Source organism: Suncus etruscus, chromosome 6, assembly GCF_024139225.1.
Source record: "Suncus etruscus isolate mSunEtr1 chromosome 6, mSunEtr1.pri.cur, whole genome shotgun sequence".
In the NCBI taxonomy this organism is placed as follows: Eukaryota; Metazoa; Chordata; class Mammalia; order Eulipotyphla; family Soricidae; genus Suncus; species Suncus etruscus.
Genome location: NC_064853.1, coordinates 37817671 through 37837953, shown reverse-complemented (window position 1 = coordinate 37837953; position 20283 = coordinate 37817671). Strand labels below are relative to the sequence as shown.

Genomic DNA, 20283 nt, shown 5'->3' with positions numbered 1-20283 from the left:
CCTCCAAAAACCGCCATATTTGGTCCCTGCGCACAGTCTGTTGTACCCCTTCTAGGATATACCCCCCAAAGAATGAGGGCTGGAGAGTGAATGATCCAGATTTGATCTGTGGCAATCCACGTGCTCACCCCCCCAATCATCAAGAGTGATCTCTGGGGGCCGGGCGGTGGCGCTGGAGGTAAGGTGTCTGCCTTGCCTGCGCTAGCCTAGGACGGACCGCGGTTCGATCCCCCGGCGTCCCATATGGTCCCCCAAGAAGCCAGGAGCAACTTCTGAGTGCATAGCCAGGAGTAACCCCTGAGCGTCACAGGGTGTGGCCCAAAAAACCAAAAAAAAAAAAAAAAAAAAAAAAAGAGTGATCTCTGAGCACAGAGTCAGAAGTAATCCCTGAGCACTGCCAGGTGTGGGCCACACACAAAAATTAACAGAATAATGATAATAGTTACATATTATGAATGTATTTACTATCACTGACTATATACTGAAAATGATTAAGGTACTAAATTTTGGGACCAGAGCAGTAGCATAAGGGTTGTCTTACCCACACTAGCCTAGGACAGAACGTGGCTTGATCCCCGGCATCCCATATGGTCCCCCAAGCCAGGAGTGATTTCTGAGTGCATAGTCAGAAATAACCCCTGAGCATCACTGGGTGTGGCCCAAAAATAAAAAACAAAAACAAACCAAAATAAAGGTGCTAAATTTTATGCTGTCTTATTTTCCACACATAAAAGTGAGGGTTAGATAGAATGAGCATATGTACGACATGCAGGAGATGTAATCCTGGCACCACAGGATTCCCCAGAACATCAACAGAAGTAATCCCCAGCCAGGAGCCAGGAATAAATTCTGAGTATCCATGGGCCGGAGAGATAGCATGGAGGTAAGGTGTTTGCCTTGCATGCAGAAGGACGGTGGTTGGAATCCCAGCATCCCATATGGTCCCCAAGCCTGCCAGGAGCAATTTCTGAGAGTAGAGCCAGGAGTAACTCCTGAGGGCTGCCGGGTGTGACTCAAAAACATAACAAAACAAAACAAAAAAAAAAAAAAACAAATTCTGAGTATCCTGTGGCCCAAAATCTATCCCGAAAGGTGAAAAAATATATACACATGTGCATAAATATGTAGACATCTGTCTGGAAGAATATGCATCAAACATCAAAAAGATTTTGGATGCTGGGTCCGGAGAGATAGCACAGCGGCGTTTGCCTTGCAAGCAGCCGATCCAGGACCTAAGGTGGTTGGTTCGAATCCCGGTGTCCCATATGGTCTCCCGTGCCTGCCAGGAGGTATTTCTGAGCAGACAGCCAGGAGTAACCCCTGAGCACTGCCGGGTGTGGGCCCCCCCCAAAAAAAAAATATATATATATATTTTTTTTTGGATGCTAAAATTATAGTGGTACTTCCTTTGTTTTTATTTTTTTTTTTTGATTGTTGGATTTTTTTCAGTAAGCATGCCTAGAGCCCAGGGATAGCTAGTTCAGTGGTAGTGAGCAACCCTGGCCTTTCATGCGTAAGACAATTAATTCAACCCTCAGCAAAGGGATTCCAGCAGTACTGTGGCCAATGATCCCCAGCACTTCAATAATGAGTGCAATTACCAGCCTATCACTGTCACGTGGGAGAGCACTACAACCACCTGTGTGAGGCCTCTGTTCACTAAAACAATGAGGAAATAATTTTTTTAAATAAGCATATGTGAGGCCCTGGGTTTATTCCTGGAACCATAAAATAAAATTTAAAAATTAGCATGTCTTTTCTTTTTTCTAACACATAAAGCTGTGTTCTCATCATTTCTACTCATCATGCTTCCTATTCAATAACCAAAAGTTTATCTGATTCTATCACCAATATGTGAACTTTCCTCTTCTCCCCACAACAGCTCTAGTCTCTCTCATAAAAACTAAAGAAACAGAACCTACAAAACATTTATTCCCTTCTACCCCCACTCTCCACCAAACATGAGAAGTAGATTCACTATCACTTTCTAGTTTAAAACCCCAAACCTCACAGCACGCCTTCACAGGTCACTACAATTTCTTACGAAAGTCTCTATTTTTAGTTTACCCTCTAAGCACTGTCCCTCCTATTCTCTGTGCCAGAGAAGTGCCAGTCACTTATTCAAAACATACCATGCATTTCATTGCTCTTGCTTTAATTTGCCCTATGTTCTTATTAGGAATATTCTTCTTTCTATGCCTGATACAATGTACATGGCAAGGATAAAAAGAAATGAAGAATGAATGGGAAATAGGAAAAGGTAGAAGAAAAAGCAGAATAAGTGGAATATGAGGATTCAAGAAGTAATTTGGGGTATATATAGTACCGAGAGCAGGGCACTTGCTTTGCATGTGGCCAACCCAAGTTCAATCCCCAAGACCCCATATGCCCCTTGAGCCTGCCAAAAGTAATTCCTGAGTGCAGAGTCAGGAGTAAGCCCTGAGCACTGACTGCTGAGTGTGCCCCCAACCCAAAAAGAAGTAATTTTGATAGATGCAACAAAATAATATTGTCTACTTTATAAGGTTGTGATGAGGATAACAAATGAGAAAAGATGTCAACCTTTTTTTTGTTTTTTTTTTTGGAGGGGTCACACACCCGATGACGCTCAGGGATTACTCCTGGCTCTGCACTCAGAAATCACTCCTGGCAGGCTTAGGAGACCATATGGAATGCTAGGAATGCTCGGTCTGTCCTGGGTTGGCTGAATGCAAGGCAAACGCCATACCACCGCTATGCTATCACTCTGGCTCCAGATGTCAAACTCTTGGGAAAGGGATTTGGATCCAAACACACCTGGAATTGCTCAGGAGACCAAATCCTAAAGATTGAACTGGAGTCGACCACATTCAAGACAAATTTAAAGCTTAGTTTAGTCACTGTAGTAGCCTACCGGCCACTATTATTAAAAATATATCTACTGAATTTTACACATAAGAAACCAAAAACTGGGCCCGGAGAGATAGCACAGCGGCATTTGCCTTGCAAGCAGCCAATCCAGGACCAAAGGTAGTTGGTTCAAATCCCGGTGTCCCATATGGTCCCCCGTGGCTGCCAGGAGCTATTTCTGAGCAGACAGCCAGGAGTAACCCCTGAGCACCGCAGGGTGTGGCCCAAAAACCAAAAAAAAAAAAAAAAAAAAAAAAGAAACCAAAAACCACTTAAATCAATTTAGAGGAGTTATTTCTCAACGTAGGCCATATAGCCCTTTGTAGGCCCCCAGAATATTCCAAGACTAGGGGGCAGGACAAGGAGATAAACAAGAAAGAAACAAGATTGGGAGAGTTCTACAGTCAGAGAAAAGGTCGCAAACACTACTTTAGAGTACATACAGATCAGTTAGACACAGCAAGTAACAACTTTTGTGAAGTACAATTATTTGTTTTGGTTTTTCTTTTGTGCCACAACTGGTGATGCTCAAGGGTTACTCCTGGCTCTGCAGGTCAGCCACATGCAAGACAAGCACCTTATGTACATACTGCACTATTTCACCAGCCCTGAAATGCAGTTGTTCCTATACCTGCCCCCCAGCCACAGGATGATCAAGGTAGTAGTGTCTCCTCAGTACCTGTACTAGCCTATGGTTCCCATTCAGCCAGTTATCACTTCTCCTTTCTTACATAACATGAGAAGTTTGACTCTAAAGTTCACTCCATAACTGCACACAAAGTGAACATGTAAACATAACCCAATCAAGCTTTATACTGAAGCGAAAGAGGAATTAAATTCACTCAGAAGGGAGATGAATCAAGGAACCTAGAAAATTAAAATATTTGCGATTTCAGGGTCAGAGTGATAGTACAGTGGGTAGTAGTGCTTGCTTTGCACACAGCCAGGCAGGGCTTAATCCCTGATATTCCATATGGTCCCCCTGAGTACCACAAATGTAGTATTAAAAAAATTTTTTTGAGGGGCCCGGAGAGATAGCACAGCGGTGTTTGCCTTGCAAGTAGCTGATCCAGGACCAAAGGTGGTTGGTTCGAATCCCGGTGTCCCATATGGTCCCCTGTGCCTGCCAGGAGCTATTTCTGAGCAGACAGCCAGGAGTAACCCCTGAGCACCGCTGGGTGTGGCCCAAAAACCAGAAACCAAAAAAAAAAAAAAAAAAAAAAAAATTTTTTGAGATCTCTTTCTTAACACTGAATTCTTTTTTTTATATTTTTATTTAAACACCGTGACACTGTGATTACAAATATGACTGTAGTTGGGTTTCAGTCATGTAAAGAACAAACCCCTTCACCAGTGCAACAATGTCCCAAATCTCCCTCCTCCCCACCCCACCCCCGCCTGTACTTGAGATAGGCTTTCTACTTCCCTCATTCATTCACATTGTTATAGTTCTCAAAGTACAGGTAGTTATTTCTCTAACAGCACTCATCACTCTTTGTGGTGAGCTTCATGAAGTGAACTGGACCTTCCAGCCCTCTTCTCTTTTGTCTCTGAGAATTATTGCAAAAATGTCTTTTATTTTTCTTAATCGTCTGTCTCTATCAAATGGAGCCAAGAGCCTCCAAACAGACCCTACCCTATCTCCAGTTAGCAGCCCACAGTGATGCATTTTATGCCCTTGTAAGGTACTTGTGCTCTATTATCCCAACTTTCCTTTCATATTCCTCTCCCATACACCCCAGATTTCCCCTGAGCACTACCGGGCAGTCTTTTAGCCAAAAAATACTACTTCTAAGTCATGTTTGAGAACAAACAAAAAGAATGCAGAACACCACATCTATCAGATGACATACACAGCCTTGCTTATGAGTCAGACTGCCAAGTCATTCGCTTCTTTTGTAGGCTCAATCAGACACAAAAGGAACTGTGCTCCAATGCATGACTACTGCTTCCCCGCAGGACTTGAAGAATTAAGGCTAGAGATACTTCCTCTCTATAAGCCCAAATAGAACACTTTGTGTATTTTCTCTTGGCATATAGTTGGTAGTTTGTATTTCCAGGCAGTCATTGTACATCTTTTGGCAAGTGCCTTCAAGTTTCTCAGTACAATGTTTCATCCAGTCACTGAAGGCAATGCATTGTACCTTGAATTTACATGCCAAGAAATAAACTCAGTCTGAAAATAAGACTGTCAGTATCATCTTCCTGCAATATATCAGACACTATGTAAGAGTCAGAAGACCCAGATCCAATTCCCAGGTGTCCAAGTGTCTTGCAGTGTGATCTCTAACCTGTTTTTTAATCTTTCTGTACCTCAGTTTTTCCATCCTGGAGAACAGAGATTGTATTACCTGTCCCTCACTGTAGGTGGTTATACTGACTACTATGTGTATATTTGTCACTGTAATATTGGGGGTATAACTCCTCACAAAATTAAAAGTGTCAGGGCTGGAATGATAACAGTGGTAGTATGGTTGCCTTGCACACAGCCAGCCCGGGACAAAACTAGGTTCAGTCCCCAGCATCCCATATGGTCCCCCACCCCAGGCTGCCAGGAGCAACTTCTGAGCACAGAGCCAGGAGTAACCCCTGAGCAGCACTGGCTGTGGCCCAAAAACAAACAAATAAGAAAAGAGTAAATGTCACTCACCTTTGTCAGATCTGCCATGCAAAACTCCATGGTAGAGTTCCCGAATGGCCCTTAACAAGAACTGACTTCTGGGGCCAGGGTGGAAAAAAAAAAAAGAATTGACTTCCCACTCAACAAATCATGTATGTATGTAAAAGTGAGAAGCAATGGTGGAAGAGATACTACAGCAGGGAGGGCACTTTCCATGCATGCAGCCAAACTGGATTCTATTTCTAGCACCACATAAGGTCCTCTGATCTGCCAAGATTGATTCCTGAGCAGAGCCAGGGGCTACCGAAATAAATAAATAAATAGGGCCACAACTATATCATGGCAGGTAAGGTGTTTACATCGTACACAGCCGACCCAGATTCAATACCCAGCATCCCATATGGTCCCTCGAACCGACATCAAGCTATTTCTGAGTGCAGAGCCAGAAGTAACCCCTGAACGCAGCCAGATGTTGCACAAAAAAAAATAAAATAAAATAAATAAATAAATATAAATTTAAAATAAATAAATAAGAGAAAGAGAAAAGAATAGGCAGATCCTTTCTGTACCACAGATTGCAGAAACAAGTCATAAGAACAAGAGCCACTGGATATGGCCCAAAACTCCCATCCCCCCCAAAAATAGAATATTTGGTGGCTGGAGAATATTATGGGGCTGTATGTGCCCCAAAATGAGTAAGCCCTGAGCACTGCTGGTATTACACACACCCCAAAAAAGTCATTTTGTTTACTTGCTTACAAAATTATTTTTGTTTTTCTTGTTTATTGTTTTCCGTTTTGAGGCCACACCCGGTGGTGGTCAAGGGTTACTCTGGCTATGCACTCAGAAATCACTCCTGGTTCGGGAGACCATATGAGGTGCCGAGGATAGAACCAATATCCACCCTACATTAGCACATGCAAGGCAAATGCCCTACCGCTTGCACCATGGCTCCGGCCCCTGCTTAAAAAAATATTGAGTCAACTCACATCACTGAAAAGCAACCTCTCCTACTGACTTTAAAAAATCAAACAGGGCGGAGAGATAGCATGGAGGTAGGTATTTGCCTTGCATGCAGCAGGTCGGTGATTCAAATCCTGGCATCCCATAAGGTCCCCCGAGTCGGAGCGATTTCTGAGCAAAGAGACAGGAGTAACCCCTGAGCGCTGCTAGGTGTGACCCAAAAACAAAAACAAACAAACAAAACAGGGGTCTGAGAGATAGCATGGAGGTAGAGCATTTGCCTTGCATGCAGAAGGACAGTGGTTTGAATCCCGGCATCCCAGATGGTCCCCCGGGGGCCGCCAGGAGCAATTTCTGAGCCTAGAGCCAGGAGTAACCTGAGTGCTGCCAGGTGTGACCCAAAAACAAAACAAAAAAACAAAAAACAAAAAAACAAACAAAAAAAGCAGGGGCCAGAGCAAAGGCACAAAGGTAAGGCGTTTGCCTTGCAAGCAGCCAATCCAGGACAGACCTGGGTTCGATTCCTGGCATCCATATGGGCCCCCAAGCCTGCCAGGAGCAATTTCTGAGCAGAGAACCAGGAGTAACCCCTGAGCCCCGCTGGATGTGGCCACAAACAAACAAACAAACAACACTACCTTAATAGGTGTAGAGTGTGTGAAGATAGGTATGTAGATATGTACCCAGTGAATGAGGCACTTTATTTTTCACTTTATTAAGACTGAAAAGAAAAAGTAAAGGTCAAGTTTTCCAATGGGGACCAAGAAGAAATGCTATTAATATCTCAGATGTACTCCAAATTAAATACAACCTATAATCAATAAGTACAGAGCACTCAATAATCAGCGCTTTTCATACATTAACCCTCATGTTATCCTCATATTTAGTTAATTTATGACTGAAGAGTCATTTATAACTGAAGGATCTTGATTGCTCAAGATAATCCTACTAACCAACCAGGTAAAAAATATTTGGAATAGGAGCTGGACAGACAGTACAGCAGCTAATTCATCTGTTTACAATCAAGGTTCAACCAAAAAAAAAAAAAATCTAGGTTCAACCCCAAGAATTCTAGTCCCCAAGTCCTGTCATTAGTGATCCTTGAACATAGGCTGGTGGGATCCAAAAGCAAAGCAAAAATTTCAACATGGGCACGGAGCGGTGGCACAAGTGGTAGGGATTTGCCTTGCATGCGCTAACCTAGGACGAACCATGGTTTGATCCCCCAGCATCCCATATGGTCCCCCAAGCCAGGAGCAATTTCTGAGTGCATAGCCAGGAGTAACCCCTGAGCGTCACCCAGTGTGGCCCAAAAACCAAAAACAAACAAAAAAATTTCAACATCTATTAAGGACATATATCATAATCACTATCTGAGGCATCAAATATCCCTTTCACATGGCCATGGCCTTTCTTTTTATAATTTTTTTTAATTATGAGAACAATGATGCAAAGGAAAAGGACAAGGTAAAGTTACTGTGGAAGGACAATCACCAATAAAGAGTTCTCAGAAGAAATCCTGTTGCTGACACCTTAATTTTGAACATACAGTCAAGGAACATTAAGAAGAAATAAAACAGAACCCATGTACAATTACTTTGTCCCTCAAGCCTCCAGATGTACATTATAACATTTCTTAGTGGTACACAAAGCAATTTAAAGCCATGATATTTGTGTAACTCCTTAAACATTGAAGGCATAGTATTTTTTACATTTCCATACATATGCATATTAGTTTATGTTAACCTCAAAAGTTTTTTGTGTTTTTTTTTTGTGTGTGTTTTTTTTTGGGGGTCACACCCGGCAGTGCTCAGGGGTTACTCCTGGCTTCATGCTCAGAAATTGCTCCTGGCAGGCACGGGGGACCATATGGGACGCCGGGATTCAAACCGATGACCTTCTGCATGAAAGGCAAATGCCTTACCTCCATGCTATCTCTCCGGCCCCAACCTCAAAAGTTTAAGTAGGTTTTTTTTTTTTAAGGTTTAGAGCAGGGGTCCTCAAACTTTTTAAACAGGGGGCCAGTTCACTGTCCTTCAGACTGTTGGAGGGCCAGATTATAGTAAAAACAAAAATTATGAACAAATATCTATGCACACTGCATATATCTTATTTAGAAGTGAAGAAACAAATTGGGAATAAATGCAATATGTGGCCCGTGGGCCATAGTTTGAAGACCCCTGGTTCAGAGTTAAAGGAGCAAAGTAAAAACGGTGTTAAAGTGGCAATTATTGTTTGCATAAGCCCACCAAAATATGAGTGACATGGAAAGGTAAAGCCTTGGCCTAAATACAAGGAGACCCTAACCCTGAAGTTTCCTGGCATAAGACCTCCTCTAGACTCTGGCAAAATAGTTTGTCTGATCCATGTCCTTGTCTGTAGTGCCAATACAGTTTTATTTTTCAAACAGTTACTGTTGTTGGCAAAAGATCCTGGAATCTGCATATCCTACATTGAAGACAGGCTGGTGTCGAGCGTCCACTAGTTTTGTTTTTGTTTGTTTTTGTTTTTTGGGCCACACCCGGCGGTGCTCAGGGGTTACTCCTGGCTGTCTGCTCAGAAATAGCTCCTGGCAGGCACGGGGGACCATATGGGACACCGGGATTTGAACCAACCACCTTTGGTCCTGGATTGGCTGCTTGCAAAGCAAACACCGCTGTGCTATCTCTCCGGGCCCACATCCTCTAGTTTCACCTCACAACTAAAGAGCAATGCAGAGAGCCCTGTCCAGTAAGCAGGGCATTATTGTTGTTAAGTCTTCTCAGTGTTAAGGAAAGTCTCTTTTTTTTTTTTTTTTGGTTTTTTGGGCCACACCCGGTGACGCTCAGGGGTTACTCCTGGCTATGCGCTCAGAAGTCGCTCCTGGCTTGGGGGACCATATGGGACGCCAGGGGATCGAACCGCGGTCCGTCTCCTAGGCTAGCGCAGGTAAGGCAGGCACCTTACCTCGAGCGCCACCGCCCGGCCCCAGGAAAGTCTCTTTTGAGTAAGTCGATGGCAGAGCAGCGGTAGGGTCTTCCCTGGTAGAGAATTGCTTCCAGGTGATGTTATAGACAATATTGGATGTTTCGTAGGTGGCTTCCCTAGTTCAGGGGTGAATGGAGAATGCCCATTCTTCTGAGGCCTGCGCCACGTCATTATGTCAATGTTCAGGGTGTAAGGTCCAATTGCACTACAAGTTTTGTGTGTTCCCATCTCTATTAGATAAGAACTTATTTGTATGTATAGAATTTCACCATTTTAATGTGCTTATGCAAACAAGGAATAATGCCATGTGGCATTATTGGTACATATGGGGGCTGCAAGAACAGGTCCAACAATCCCCATGACTTGGTTCATACAGAAGCGATAAACTGAGGGAATCTTTCACCAAATTTCTTATTGATCAGTTCATAAAGAGAAGAAAAGATAAAAAGTAGGGGAAATCGTCACTATATAAGAGAATATTTAGTAAGAGATATAACTGTCAAAGAAAATAGATATAAAATATTCAAAGGGCATACTTGTCTGTTTTATAATAGTTTTGAAATAGTTGGGTGGGTGTTAAATCCAGTGCACCACGTTGGTCTGTGATTTTGGATGGTGCAGTACTGAAGTTAAAAAGAGTAAATGTGGGCCCGGAGAGATAGCACAGCAGTGTTTGCCTTGCAAGCAGCCGATACAGGACCAAAGGTGGTTGGTTCGAATCCCGGTGTCCCATATGGTCCCCCGTGCCTGCCAGGAGCTATTTCTGAGCAGACAGCCAGGAGTAACCCCTGAGCACTGCCGGGTGTGACCCAAAAACTAAAAAAAAAAAAAAAAAAAAAGTAAATGTGGGGTAATGATGGTTCGGGGTGAGAGAGTTAAAGAGTAAAAATGAGTTTTGTAGGGGTGTGATAAAGAGCAGAATACAAAATGGAAATTCTGCATACATAAAAACATATCTTAAGGATATGAAGTACTATTAATATATATTGTGCACAATTTGAAACATGTAGACTGGTATGAAATTACCAGTGACTGCCTTAGTACAGCCGAAGCAACTATCAGCCACCCCCAGTTAAGCTCCTCCAAGTGTAAAAAAGGCCTTTGGCACAACGGAGGTCTGGGCCATGGCCTTTTTTATAGTCAGCGATCAGAATCTTTATGCTACACAGCTATGAAAAACATTTCTTGTAAGGGGGGGGGGGGTTTGGATCACACCTGACGGCACTCAGGGATTACCCCTGGCTCTGCGCTCAGAAATTGCTCCTGGCAGATGGGGGACCATATGGTATTGTGGAAATAGAACCACCATCAGTCCTGGGTCAGCCATATGCAAGGCAAACACCCTACCGCTGTGTTATCTCTTTTCTAATAAATAATAGCTATATCCAATCTTTACTACCAGATACACTTACTTAACTTACTAAAACACAGTGGCTGGAACGACAACTTATCGGGAAGGCAATTGCTTTGCATGCAGCTGACAAGGATTCAATCCCAATACAGTTTTGATGATCCAGATTCAACCCCCAGCATCACATATGATTTCCAGAGTATTGCCAAGAATGATTTGAGTGCAGAGTGAGGAGTAACCCTAGAGCACTGCCAGGTATGGGCCCCAAATGAACAAAATGACAAAAAAATGATGAGGGTTGGAGCTGGAAAGATAGTACAGAGGTTAAGGTGCTATGGTGCATGCCCTGCATGCTCCCAAACTAAGTTCATTCTCCATTATTCCATATGGTTACCAGAACCCCCGTCAGAACTAATTTCTGAGTTCAGAGCCATGAGCAATCCCTGGGCATCACTGGGTATGAACCAAAAGCCCCAGGACCACCAAAAAAAAAAAAAAAAGTAGAGCTGAAATGATAGTATAGGAGATAATTTGGTTGTCTTGCATGCAGATGACGCCAGTTCAGTTCCCAACATTATATGATCAATCTATATATGGTCAGTCCCCCAAGCATTGCCAGCAGTGACCTTAGAGCACTGAGCCAGCAGTAGCCCCAAGCTTAAGAGGATGTGGCACGAATGCAGAAAAGAAAGAAAATAAAATTAAGATGATTAAGATGATGTATTAGAAACACTTTTTGGCCATAAAGACAGCATGGGAGGGCCCGAAGAGATAGCACAGCGGCGTTTGCCTTGCAAGCAGCCGATCCAAGACCAAAGGTGGTTGGTTCAAATCCCGGTGTCCCATATGGTCCCCCGTGCCTGCCAGGAGCTATTTCTGAGCAGACAGCCAGGAGTAACCCCTGAGCATCGCCGGGTGTGGCCCAAAAACCAAAAAAAAAAAAAAAAGACAGCATGGGAAAGGCACTTGCACTTCATGCAGCTAATACATATTCAATCCCAGATACCCCATATTGTCCTCCATGCCCTGCCAGGAGTGATTCCTGAGCACAGAGCCCAAGCACAGGAGGGATTCCTGAGCACAGAGCCCAAGCACAGGAGGATAGGCCTAAAATTTATATAAACAAAAAAAAACACTGCTAAAGGAAAGGGGGAAAATAGGGAGCAATGGTATCTGATTCTGAAGAGGAGAGTTAAGATTTAAAAGGGGAAGTCTTCTTCGAACCAGAGTGCGAATAGAGCGAATAGGGTTTTGCCCTACACACAGCCAGCCCAGGTTTTTATTTTTGGGCCACACCCGTTTGACGCTCAGGGGTTACTCCTGGCTATGTGCTCAGAAGTCGCCCCTGGCTTGGGGGGGGACCATATGGGACGCCGGGGGATCGAACCGCGGTCCTTCCTTGGCTAGAGCTTGCAAGGCAGACACCTTACCTCCAGCGCCACCTACCCGGCCCCCAGCCCAGGTTTGACCCCCAGCAACCCATAAGGTTCCCCAAGTCTGCCAGGAGTGATCCCTGAGCACAGCAGGGTATGTGCCCTCCTCCCTCACCCCCTTGGAAAAAAGGTGGAATCTGAGCAAAGACCTGTAAGAAACCTCTCCAGGAGAGGTTCTATCAGGCAGAGAGAGTCCTGCAATGAACTCCTGCTATGTTCTTCACTCATCTACCACCATGTTCTGGTAAATTCTCTATTGCCCTGACTCCCAGGCACATAATCCAGAATCCTGAGCAAATTTCATTAATACCACTGATTTCAAAATATTCAATCTTTCAGGGACTGCAGCAAGAGTGCAGTAGGTAGGGCATTTGCCTCGCATGCAACTGACCCCTACATTTGATCCCCAACATCCCATATTGTCCCCAGAGTCCTTTGGGAAAAATTCCTGTGAGCAGAGCCAGTAGCCTTCCTGAATACACAAAAAGAAAAGACCCTTAAGCACCACAGGGTGTGCCTCCCTCCAAAAAAAGTTACATCTTTGGGGGGCCAGAAAGACAGTACAACAGGGTGCTTGCCTGTGAGCAGCCAACCCAGATTCAATCCCTGGCACCCCATATGATCTCCAGAGCACACCAGCTAAGAGTAAGTCCCAAATACATAACAAGGAAAGACACCTGAGAATCACTGGGTAAGGCCTAAAAACAAACAAACAAAAAAGTTTCTCTTCCCCTCCAAACTCAACAACCCAGAATTATAGAAATCCAAGCACAGTAAGCCTGGAATGGACCCTAGATGTGAATTGTGTCACTCCATATTACTCAGTTTTCAGGAAGTACCTAGCCAGATTTACTATCATGCTATACTCGATTTTTTTGGTATGCCTTCCTACTCCACTCCCAAATCAATTCAGGAATACTCACAAACGAACGGCCTTACAGCCCCTTCCCACGACTCATCACCATATCCACTAACTATCACTGTCCTCCCCATACGCCATGTCCATCAAACCTTCTAAATCTTCATTCAATCTACCTTCTACCTTCTATCTAAATAATCACATCTTTCAAGATTTTATTTAGAGCTTTCTATAATTATCCCAAGCACTATTTCTCCCTTCTCAGAAAGTACTCTTTAACAAAAACCTACCACATATAGTTTCTCTCCTTTCCATCTTGTCTACTTTGCAAATAATATCTCAGTTCAAATAGTTATTAAAAAGTTGAAGTGAGGAGCCAAAAAGATAGCATGGAAAGATAAGGCGTTTGCCTTGCATGCAGAAGAACAATGGTTCAATCCCAGCATCCTATTTGGTCCCTAGAGCCTGCCAGGAGTGATTTCTGAACGTAGAGCCAGGAGTAACCCCTGAGCACTGCCTGGTGTGACCCAAAACAAACAAACAAACAAAAAAAATTGGGAGTAATAGTTCAGTGGGTAGAGTGCTTGCTTGCATGCAGCCAACGGAAATTCAATCCCCAGCATATCAAGTGGTCCCACAAGCACCACCTAACCCCTGGGCATCACTGGATGTGGCCCAAAAGAAAAACAAAACAAAAAACCACTTCATTCTACTTTGGTTCACATTTATTTTGGTTTTTGGGCCACACCCGGCGGTGCTCAGGGGTTACTACTGGCTGTCTGCTCAGAAATAGCTCCTGGCAGGCACAGGGGACCATATGGGACACCGGGATTCCAACCAACCACCTTTGGTCCTGGATCGGCTGCTTGCAAGGCAAACACCGCTGTGCTATCTCTCCGGACCCTTTGGTTCACATTTTGATGGTGTCACTCCTAAACTTCAGGATTATACCATAGCTTTGTCCTTCAATTTAGGGCCTTGCAAAAAAGCAGCACTTACTATGCCTGTGGTGGTCCTTCCTCTTTATGTGCCAAGTATAATACAAGTGCTTTACATCCTTCATCTCACCTAATTATCACAATATTAGAGTAATATTTTTGCAATTTTACAGAAGAAATAAAGGGTAAAGAGGTTAGGTGGAAGTCAAAACTTCTCAGAAAACAACAACAACAACAACAACAAAAGAGCAAAAGTACAGAGTAGGGCATTTGCTTTGCATGTGGCACAGGGCTTGATTCCCGCATCATCCATATCAGGGGACCATATGGACAACACCACTAGGAGCTATTCAAGAGCAGCACCAGGTGGAGAAAGAAGGAAGAGGGGAGTAAGGGAGGGAGTTGGGGTAAGATTAGAAGAGATTTCAACTATAGTTTGTGTGTAGCGGGGCTGGAGAGAGTGCAATAGCTAATGTACTTGCCTTGCATGTGATTTAACCAGTTCAAACTAGAACTTGCACCACACAGGATGAATCCTCCGCGCAGCCTGCCAGGAGTGAACCCAGATGGCAGAGCCAGGAGTGTGGGCTTTTCCAAAACAGTTCTTGTGGGTTGATGGTGATGTAAATTTTAGCCAGAGCTTTGTAGGTGCGGTGGGGAGGGCTACCCTTCCCTGTAGTGCATCCATCAGGCACTAGATTCAGAAGCAGGTATTAAGCATCTCATTGACTCGGTGAAAACGGAATTGGGAGTGGGGTGGAGAGAGTACAGCAGGTAAGGCTTGCTTGCCTTGCACATGACTCAACTGAGTTAAATATTCGGCATCCTATGGTTGCCCCCCAACACAGCTAAGAGTGATCCCTGAGTACAAAGCCGAGTTTCCCCCTGACCATCGTTCCAGGTTTGACGCCCCTCGATCTCTTTTAATAAAGAGCCCTAAAAAATGTCTATCGGAGATCCATCCCAAATATCAGCCACTAGGAATCCCAGCACCAACGCTCAGTGTCCAAGTACCACAGGCCCCCCCCCCACTTAAAAATCTAGGACCAATCCTCTCCAATTCGCATCATCCAGCCAGATGAACATCATTTTCGACAGCGTGTGTCTACATTCAAGCACAGCAGCCAGGCCCTGCTCCTTCCTCACTGTGACATCGACGAGCGCTGCCAAGGAGCTGTCGTTTTCTTTACCGAATGAGCCGCCATGAAGGTCACATGAAAAGGGCAAATTGGGGGGTGGAATCCATCCAGGCTCCCTTCTCTCCGCAGTCCCAAATTAAGGGGTGCCCGAAGTACTCTGGTTTTCGCTGGGCCACTCAACTCCAAAGAGCCGTGGGATCAGTTTCCCTCAAAAGCTACTGACAGGTCTGTATCTGACCACCCTGCAGACTCAATCACCACTTTCTCGAAAGCTCGGTGACCCGGGGAAAAAGTCCTTGCACCCCGCTCGGTCCCCAATAAATGATGGCCTACAAAACAGAGGGCCTACAAGAGAGAGCTAGCAACTGGGGTCGGCTTCAAGGGCGGACGCTAGAGAGAACCACGACTAGAGCATAATAGGGTGAGCATTTAGTTAAGTCAAGGCCACATTCACTTACCCTGAACTCACCCCACAAATCTCGGGGTTCGTCCACTCCCACCCCCCATGCAAAGGGTCTCCCCTAGGCCAAAGGTCTGAGGGTCTCAGAGGCCGGCGATCAGCAGCAGCCCTACCTGCATGGAGTCAGCGCTGACGATCTCGCCACCGAGCCGCTGGCCCAGCTGCAATGCCAGAGTAGATTTGCCGGTGCCCGTAGCCCCAAGAACCACGACCAAGGGCAATGTCCGCGGCAGGGTCCGGAGCCCCGAGCCCACCGTCACCGCGCGTGCTGCCGCTGCCGCCGCCATCTTTGAGCCGTCTGCGCATGCGCCGGAGCAGCTGTCCCCATAGCAACCGTCAGCGCGCCTGCGCCGAGCATGGACCGAGGCGGCTATGGCGGGAGCGTGATCAGGATGCTGGAGAGGCTCCCAGCGTGACTTGCTCTAATCTAGTCTAGTCGAAATCGCCATTGCCCCTTTCTTCAATCCCGACTAGATTAAATCCCAATAAATCCAACCCAATTCTTCTTTCCTTTATGGCTCCCTAGTTTTTTCTTTCTTCAGAGCACTCATTTTTTTTTAATAGATTAACCGCTTATCTTTTGTCTGATTTCTCACCTTGGCCTGTTCTGTTCAAGGAAGAAAGAAATTCTGCTCAGATTTATAGTTGTTAGCTCCCGTGCTTTTTGCACTGGACCGAATAACAAATAGACATTGATGGTTGTTGAACAAAGAGAATGCAATGGCTCTAGGGATAGGGCAGTAAATTCAGAGGTGTGGCTTTCTCCAGGTTCAGATCAGCCCTGACCTGTTCCAGGTGTTTCTATGTCACAACACAATTTAAGATATACAATCTAAGGTGCGGTAGAACTTTCCCTCTCCTGGGTGAAAGAAACTAGAGATAGGATAAGAACAGAGAAACTAAGCCGGAGAGATAGCATAAAGGTAAGGCATTTGCCTTGCATGCAGAAGGACGGTGGTTCGAATCCCGGCATCCCATATGGTCCCCGTGTCTTCCAGGAGTGATTTTGAGTGCAGAGCCAGGAGGAACACCTGAGCGCTGCCGGGTGTGACCCCAAAACAAAACAGAAAAATAAGCAAGTCAACAATCCACTAAATATGATGGGGGGGAATGAGAAGACAGAAAGGGTAACATAACATTCCTTAGATTAAAGAGGAGTGGGAAAAGTTAGCATGAGAAACAGAACCAAAAATCAAGAGAATCCACAACCTTTAAGAAAGAGATTTGATTGCCAGAGCGGTAGCAAAAGTGATAGGACAAACTGCTTGCTGTTCAATCCCCCAGTGTCCCATATGGTCCCCCAAGCCAGGAGCACATAGTCAGGAGAAACTCATGACATCACTGGGTCTGGCCCAAAAGAAAGAAAGAAAGAGATTTGAGGGCCAGGGAAATAGCTCAAAGGGCTAGTACATATAACTTCCACAAGTAACCTCCTAGAAGAATGACAGACTACAGAAATTTGGAAAGCAGCAATGAGTTTTAAAGATTCAGAGCATTCCTTAAAATGAGATTTGGGTTCCTTTCCTAGTACCACAATAAAAAAAAAAAAAGGGGGGGTGGGGACAAGAAATTAGATGAATCTGGGTTCAAATATCAGTTCTGCCACTATCAGCTACATGACCTCACAATTAACTTTACCTCTTAGTCTTGATTTTCTTATCTTTAAATACCTCTCAAGATCACCGTGAAGAAAAAAATGAAGTAATGTCTGAAAAGTACCAGCTGCAGTGTCATGCACATTGGTTGAGCACTTTGTATAATTATAATAATAACACCCCATCCACCTCACTAAGGACGTAAGAGCAGCAACTAAGGACAGAGACATTTCCAGTAATGTGTAAAAGTGCCTAAATACCTCCTCTACTAACCCCTTGTTAGCCAGCCTATCAGTTCTGATTGCTTTCTCCAGAGACTACTTGATTCTGCCTAAGTCTACGGACATACCACTAGGAGCCCTTAGGGAGAAGAGTCACACCTGGTTGTTGAGAACATATGATAGTCCTCCCTGAATGGCTGCCAAAACATTTCTCAATCACTTGGATCACCATCAGCATAAGGACCACTCTTGCAGACCCAGCTTAAATCTTAGAGCCACAGTATTGTTTAGAGAACAGTGGGTCCCAGATCTGGGCCCCCTGTACCTTCTTTTCTCAATTCAGCCTGCTTTGATCAAAAGCCTTGTTCACTCCAATTTGTGGTACCCGCCTGAGGCTGGGTTTTAAACCGAGATGTGTGGCCACATATTGGCAGACACACTCACATGATGGTTGTTAACTGTAGAGCCTTTGCCTGGAGACTTTCAGAGGGTACGGTTACCATGACAACCCCCAGAAAGATGGCAGGCCAGAGAAATGATGCAAATAAAGCCAAAGGGAGGATAATTTCACGATGACAATCTGACCATGACAGAGTATGTGCACTCACAGATGGGAAAGCACTGTCCAAGTCATGACCAGGTGACTGTTACTAGAGAGAGAAAAGAAGAGGGGGCTTGGAATTTACCACTAAGAGACCAAAAAAGGGAGAGGCTGGTTACCAAGGCAACTGGAGAGAAAGGAATGAAAAAATGGAGCTTCACCACAGCAGCAGAAAATTGCTCCTAGCCAAGCAACACGGGGCTGTTGCTATAGAAACAAAGAGAACAGGGATCCTATAGACCATGGGGAGAATTATCACTGAAATGCTGAGCAGGAAAGACTCTTAAATCAGAATGAAGGCTATGGTCCAAAACAATTGAGGAGTAGTGAGAAAAATATGGTACCATTTCCATTCATTGCAATTATACCATCCAACCGAAAAAGAATGAAACGTATTTTTTAAGTGCTTAAAGCCATTTGTTTGTTCCCCAAAATAATCTTCTGAACTCTAAATTATACTGAGAATTGTTTCTAATTGTTTTCATTAGATCATGAAATTCTAATTGGAGAGATTAAGTTCAAAGTTCAGCAGGTAGAGTGCTTGCATTGCATGCAATCAAATCAGGTTCAATCCCTGGCATCCTATATAGTCCCCAGAGCACTACCAGGAGTGACCCCCTGAATACCACTAGGTATGACTCTAAAACAAATAATAAGCAAACAAAATAGAATATGTGTCTAGAAATTGAAGAATGCGGGCCCGGAGAGATAGCACAGCGGCGTTTGCCTTGCAAGCAGCCGATCCAGGACCAAAGGTGGTTGGTTCGAATCCCGGTGTCCCATATGGTCCCCCGTGCCTGCCAGGAGCTATTTCTGAGCAGACAGCCAGGAGTATCCCCTGAGCATCGCCGGGTGTGGACCAAAAACCAAAAAAAAAAAAAAAAAAAAAAAAAAAAAAGAAATTGAAGAATGCAGAAGTTCACCCCTAACATTCTCTATTTCTGACAGAGTATTTTGGGTTGGGCCAGGGAAGAGAGTCTGTGGCAAACTACATGGCATGCAAGAGACATGGTTTTGATTCCCAGCACTGAAAAAATAAATTTATATATACACATACATACACAGAATTATTAAGGGTAAACTCTGGGGACATTTGGGGAGCAGGGAATAAATTCAGGGTTTTTGCATGTAAGGCATACACTGTGATCTATATCCTTGATCCCAAGAAATTTTATTGGGGGTAGAGAAATAATATAGCAGGAAACATGCTTGCTTTGCAAACGCCAATCCAGGTTTGATCTTCAGCATCTAATATCCCTAAGTCTGCCAGGAGTGATTCTTGAGTGCAGAGCCAAGAGCAACCCCTGAGCAACAACCCCCCAAAATAAATTTTACTTATGTATTTATTTTAGTTTAAGGGTCGTACCTGGAGGTACTCAGGGATTAATTTGCTTAAAAGTCACCCTTTAGCACCTTTTAGGTGCTTGAGGAACCATTGATGCCAGGGATAAAACCAGGCCTCCTGAATGTGAATGCAAAGCATGTGCTCAATCTGTTGAGCAATTACAGCCTGCTTCCAAAAAATTCTAGTTTAAAAGCAAACTTGCTGAGATAGGTTCAATCTAGAACAGCATGTTTTTCTTTTTGTTTTGGAGGTCATACCTGGTAGTGTTCAGGAGTTACTCTTAGCTCAGTGCTTGCTCAGTGCAGTGTTTGGGGACCGTGTTCTATTGCAGATCAAGTCCGGGGAACCAGAATGTAAAACATGAACTGGTCCTTTGAGCTATCTCCCAGGACTGAAACAACATATTTTTGGGAGTGGGGTTTGATAGACCACTCAGCAGAGCTCAAGGGCTCATGGGTTTAGGGGTCGCTCCTAGTGGTGCTGGGAATTGAACTAGAGATGCAAGACAAGCATGTTACCCACTGATTTTTCTCTGTGACCTTATGCACATTTTTTATAGTGCACAGAGGGTTTGGGGGCCACTCCTGCCATTTCTCTTCCAACAGATTGGAAGGCTTGATGTGAATCCAAGGATGTGTTAATGCTTGAATTATGCAATACTGGGAATTATCCAGGTACCCCAGTGGTACTCAAGGGCCACCAGAATCATACCTAACAGTGCTTGGGGGACCATGTGGGGCTTGGGACCAAATAGAGCTAGACACATCATGCTCCTTTGTACTATTCACCCAGCCCAACATTGACTTCTTGTTGTTTTGTACCACTCCTGTTAGTGCTCAGGCATCAATCCTGATAGGGTTCAAGGGATCATATGAGGGGTGGGGATTAAACCCAAGACTTCT

At 44.5% G+C, this 20283-nt stretch overlaps 1 protein-coding gene across 1 annotated transcript in view; it reads right to left on the bottom strand.

Moving 5' to 3' along the window:
* TRIT1 (tRNA isopentenyltransferase 1) overlaps positions 1 to 15906 on the bottom strand; it is a 59093-nt gene extending 43187 nt beyond the window's left edge. The window contains exon 1 of the mRNA XM_049774831.1: positions 15733 to 15906. Within this exon, the coding sequence (XP_049630788.1) occupies positions 15733 to 15906 (174 nt within the window). The remainder of the gene's footprint in view (positions 1 to 15732) is intronic.
* Positions 15907 to 20283: the final 4377 nt, after the last annotated feature.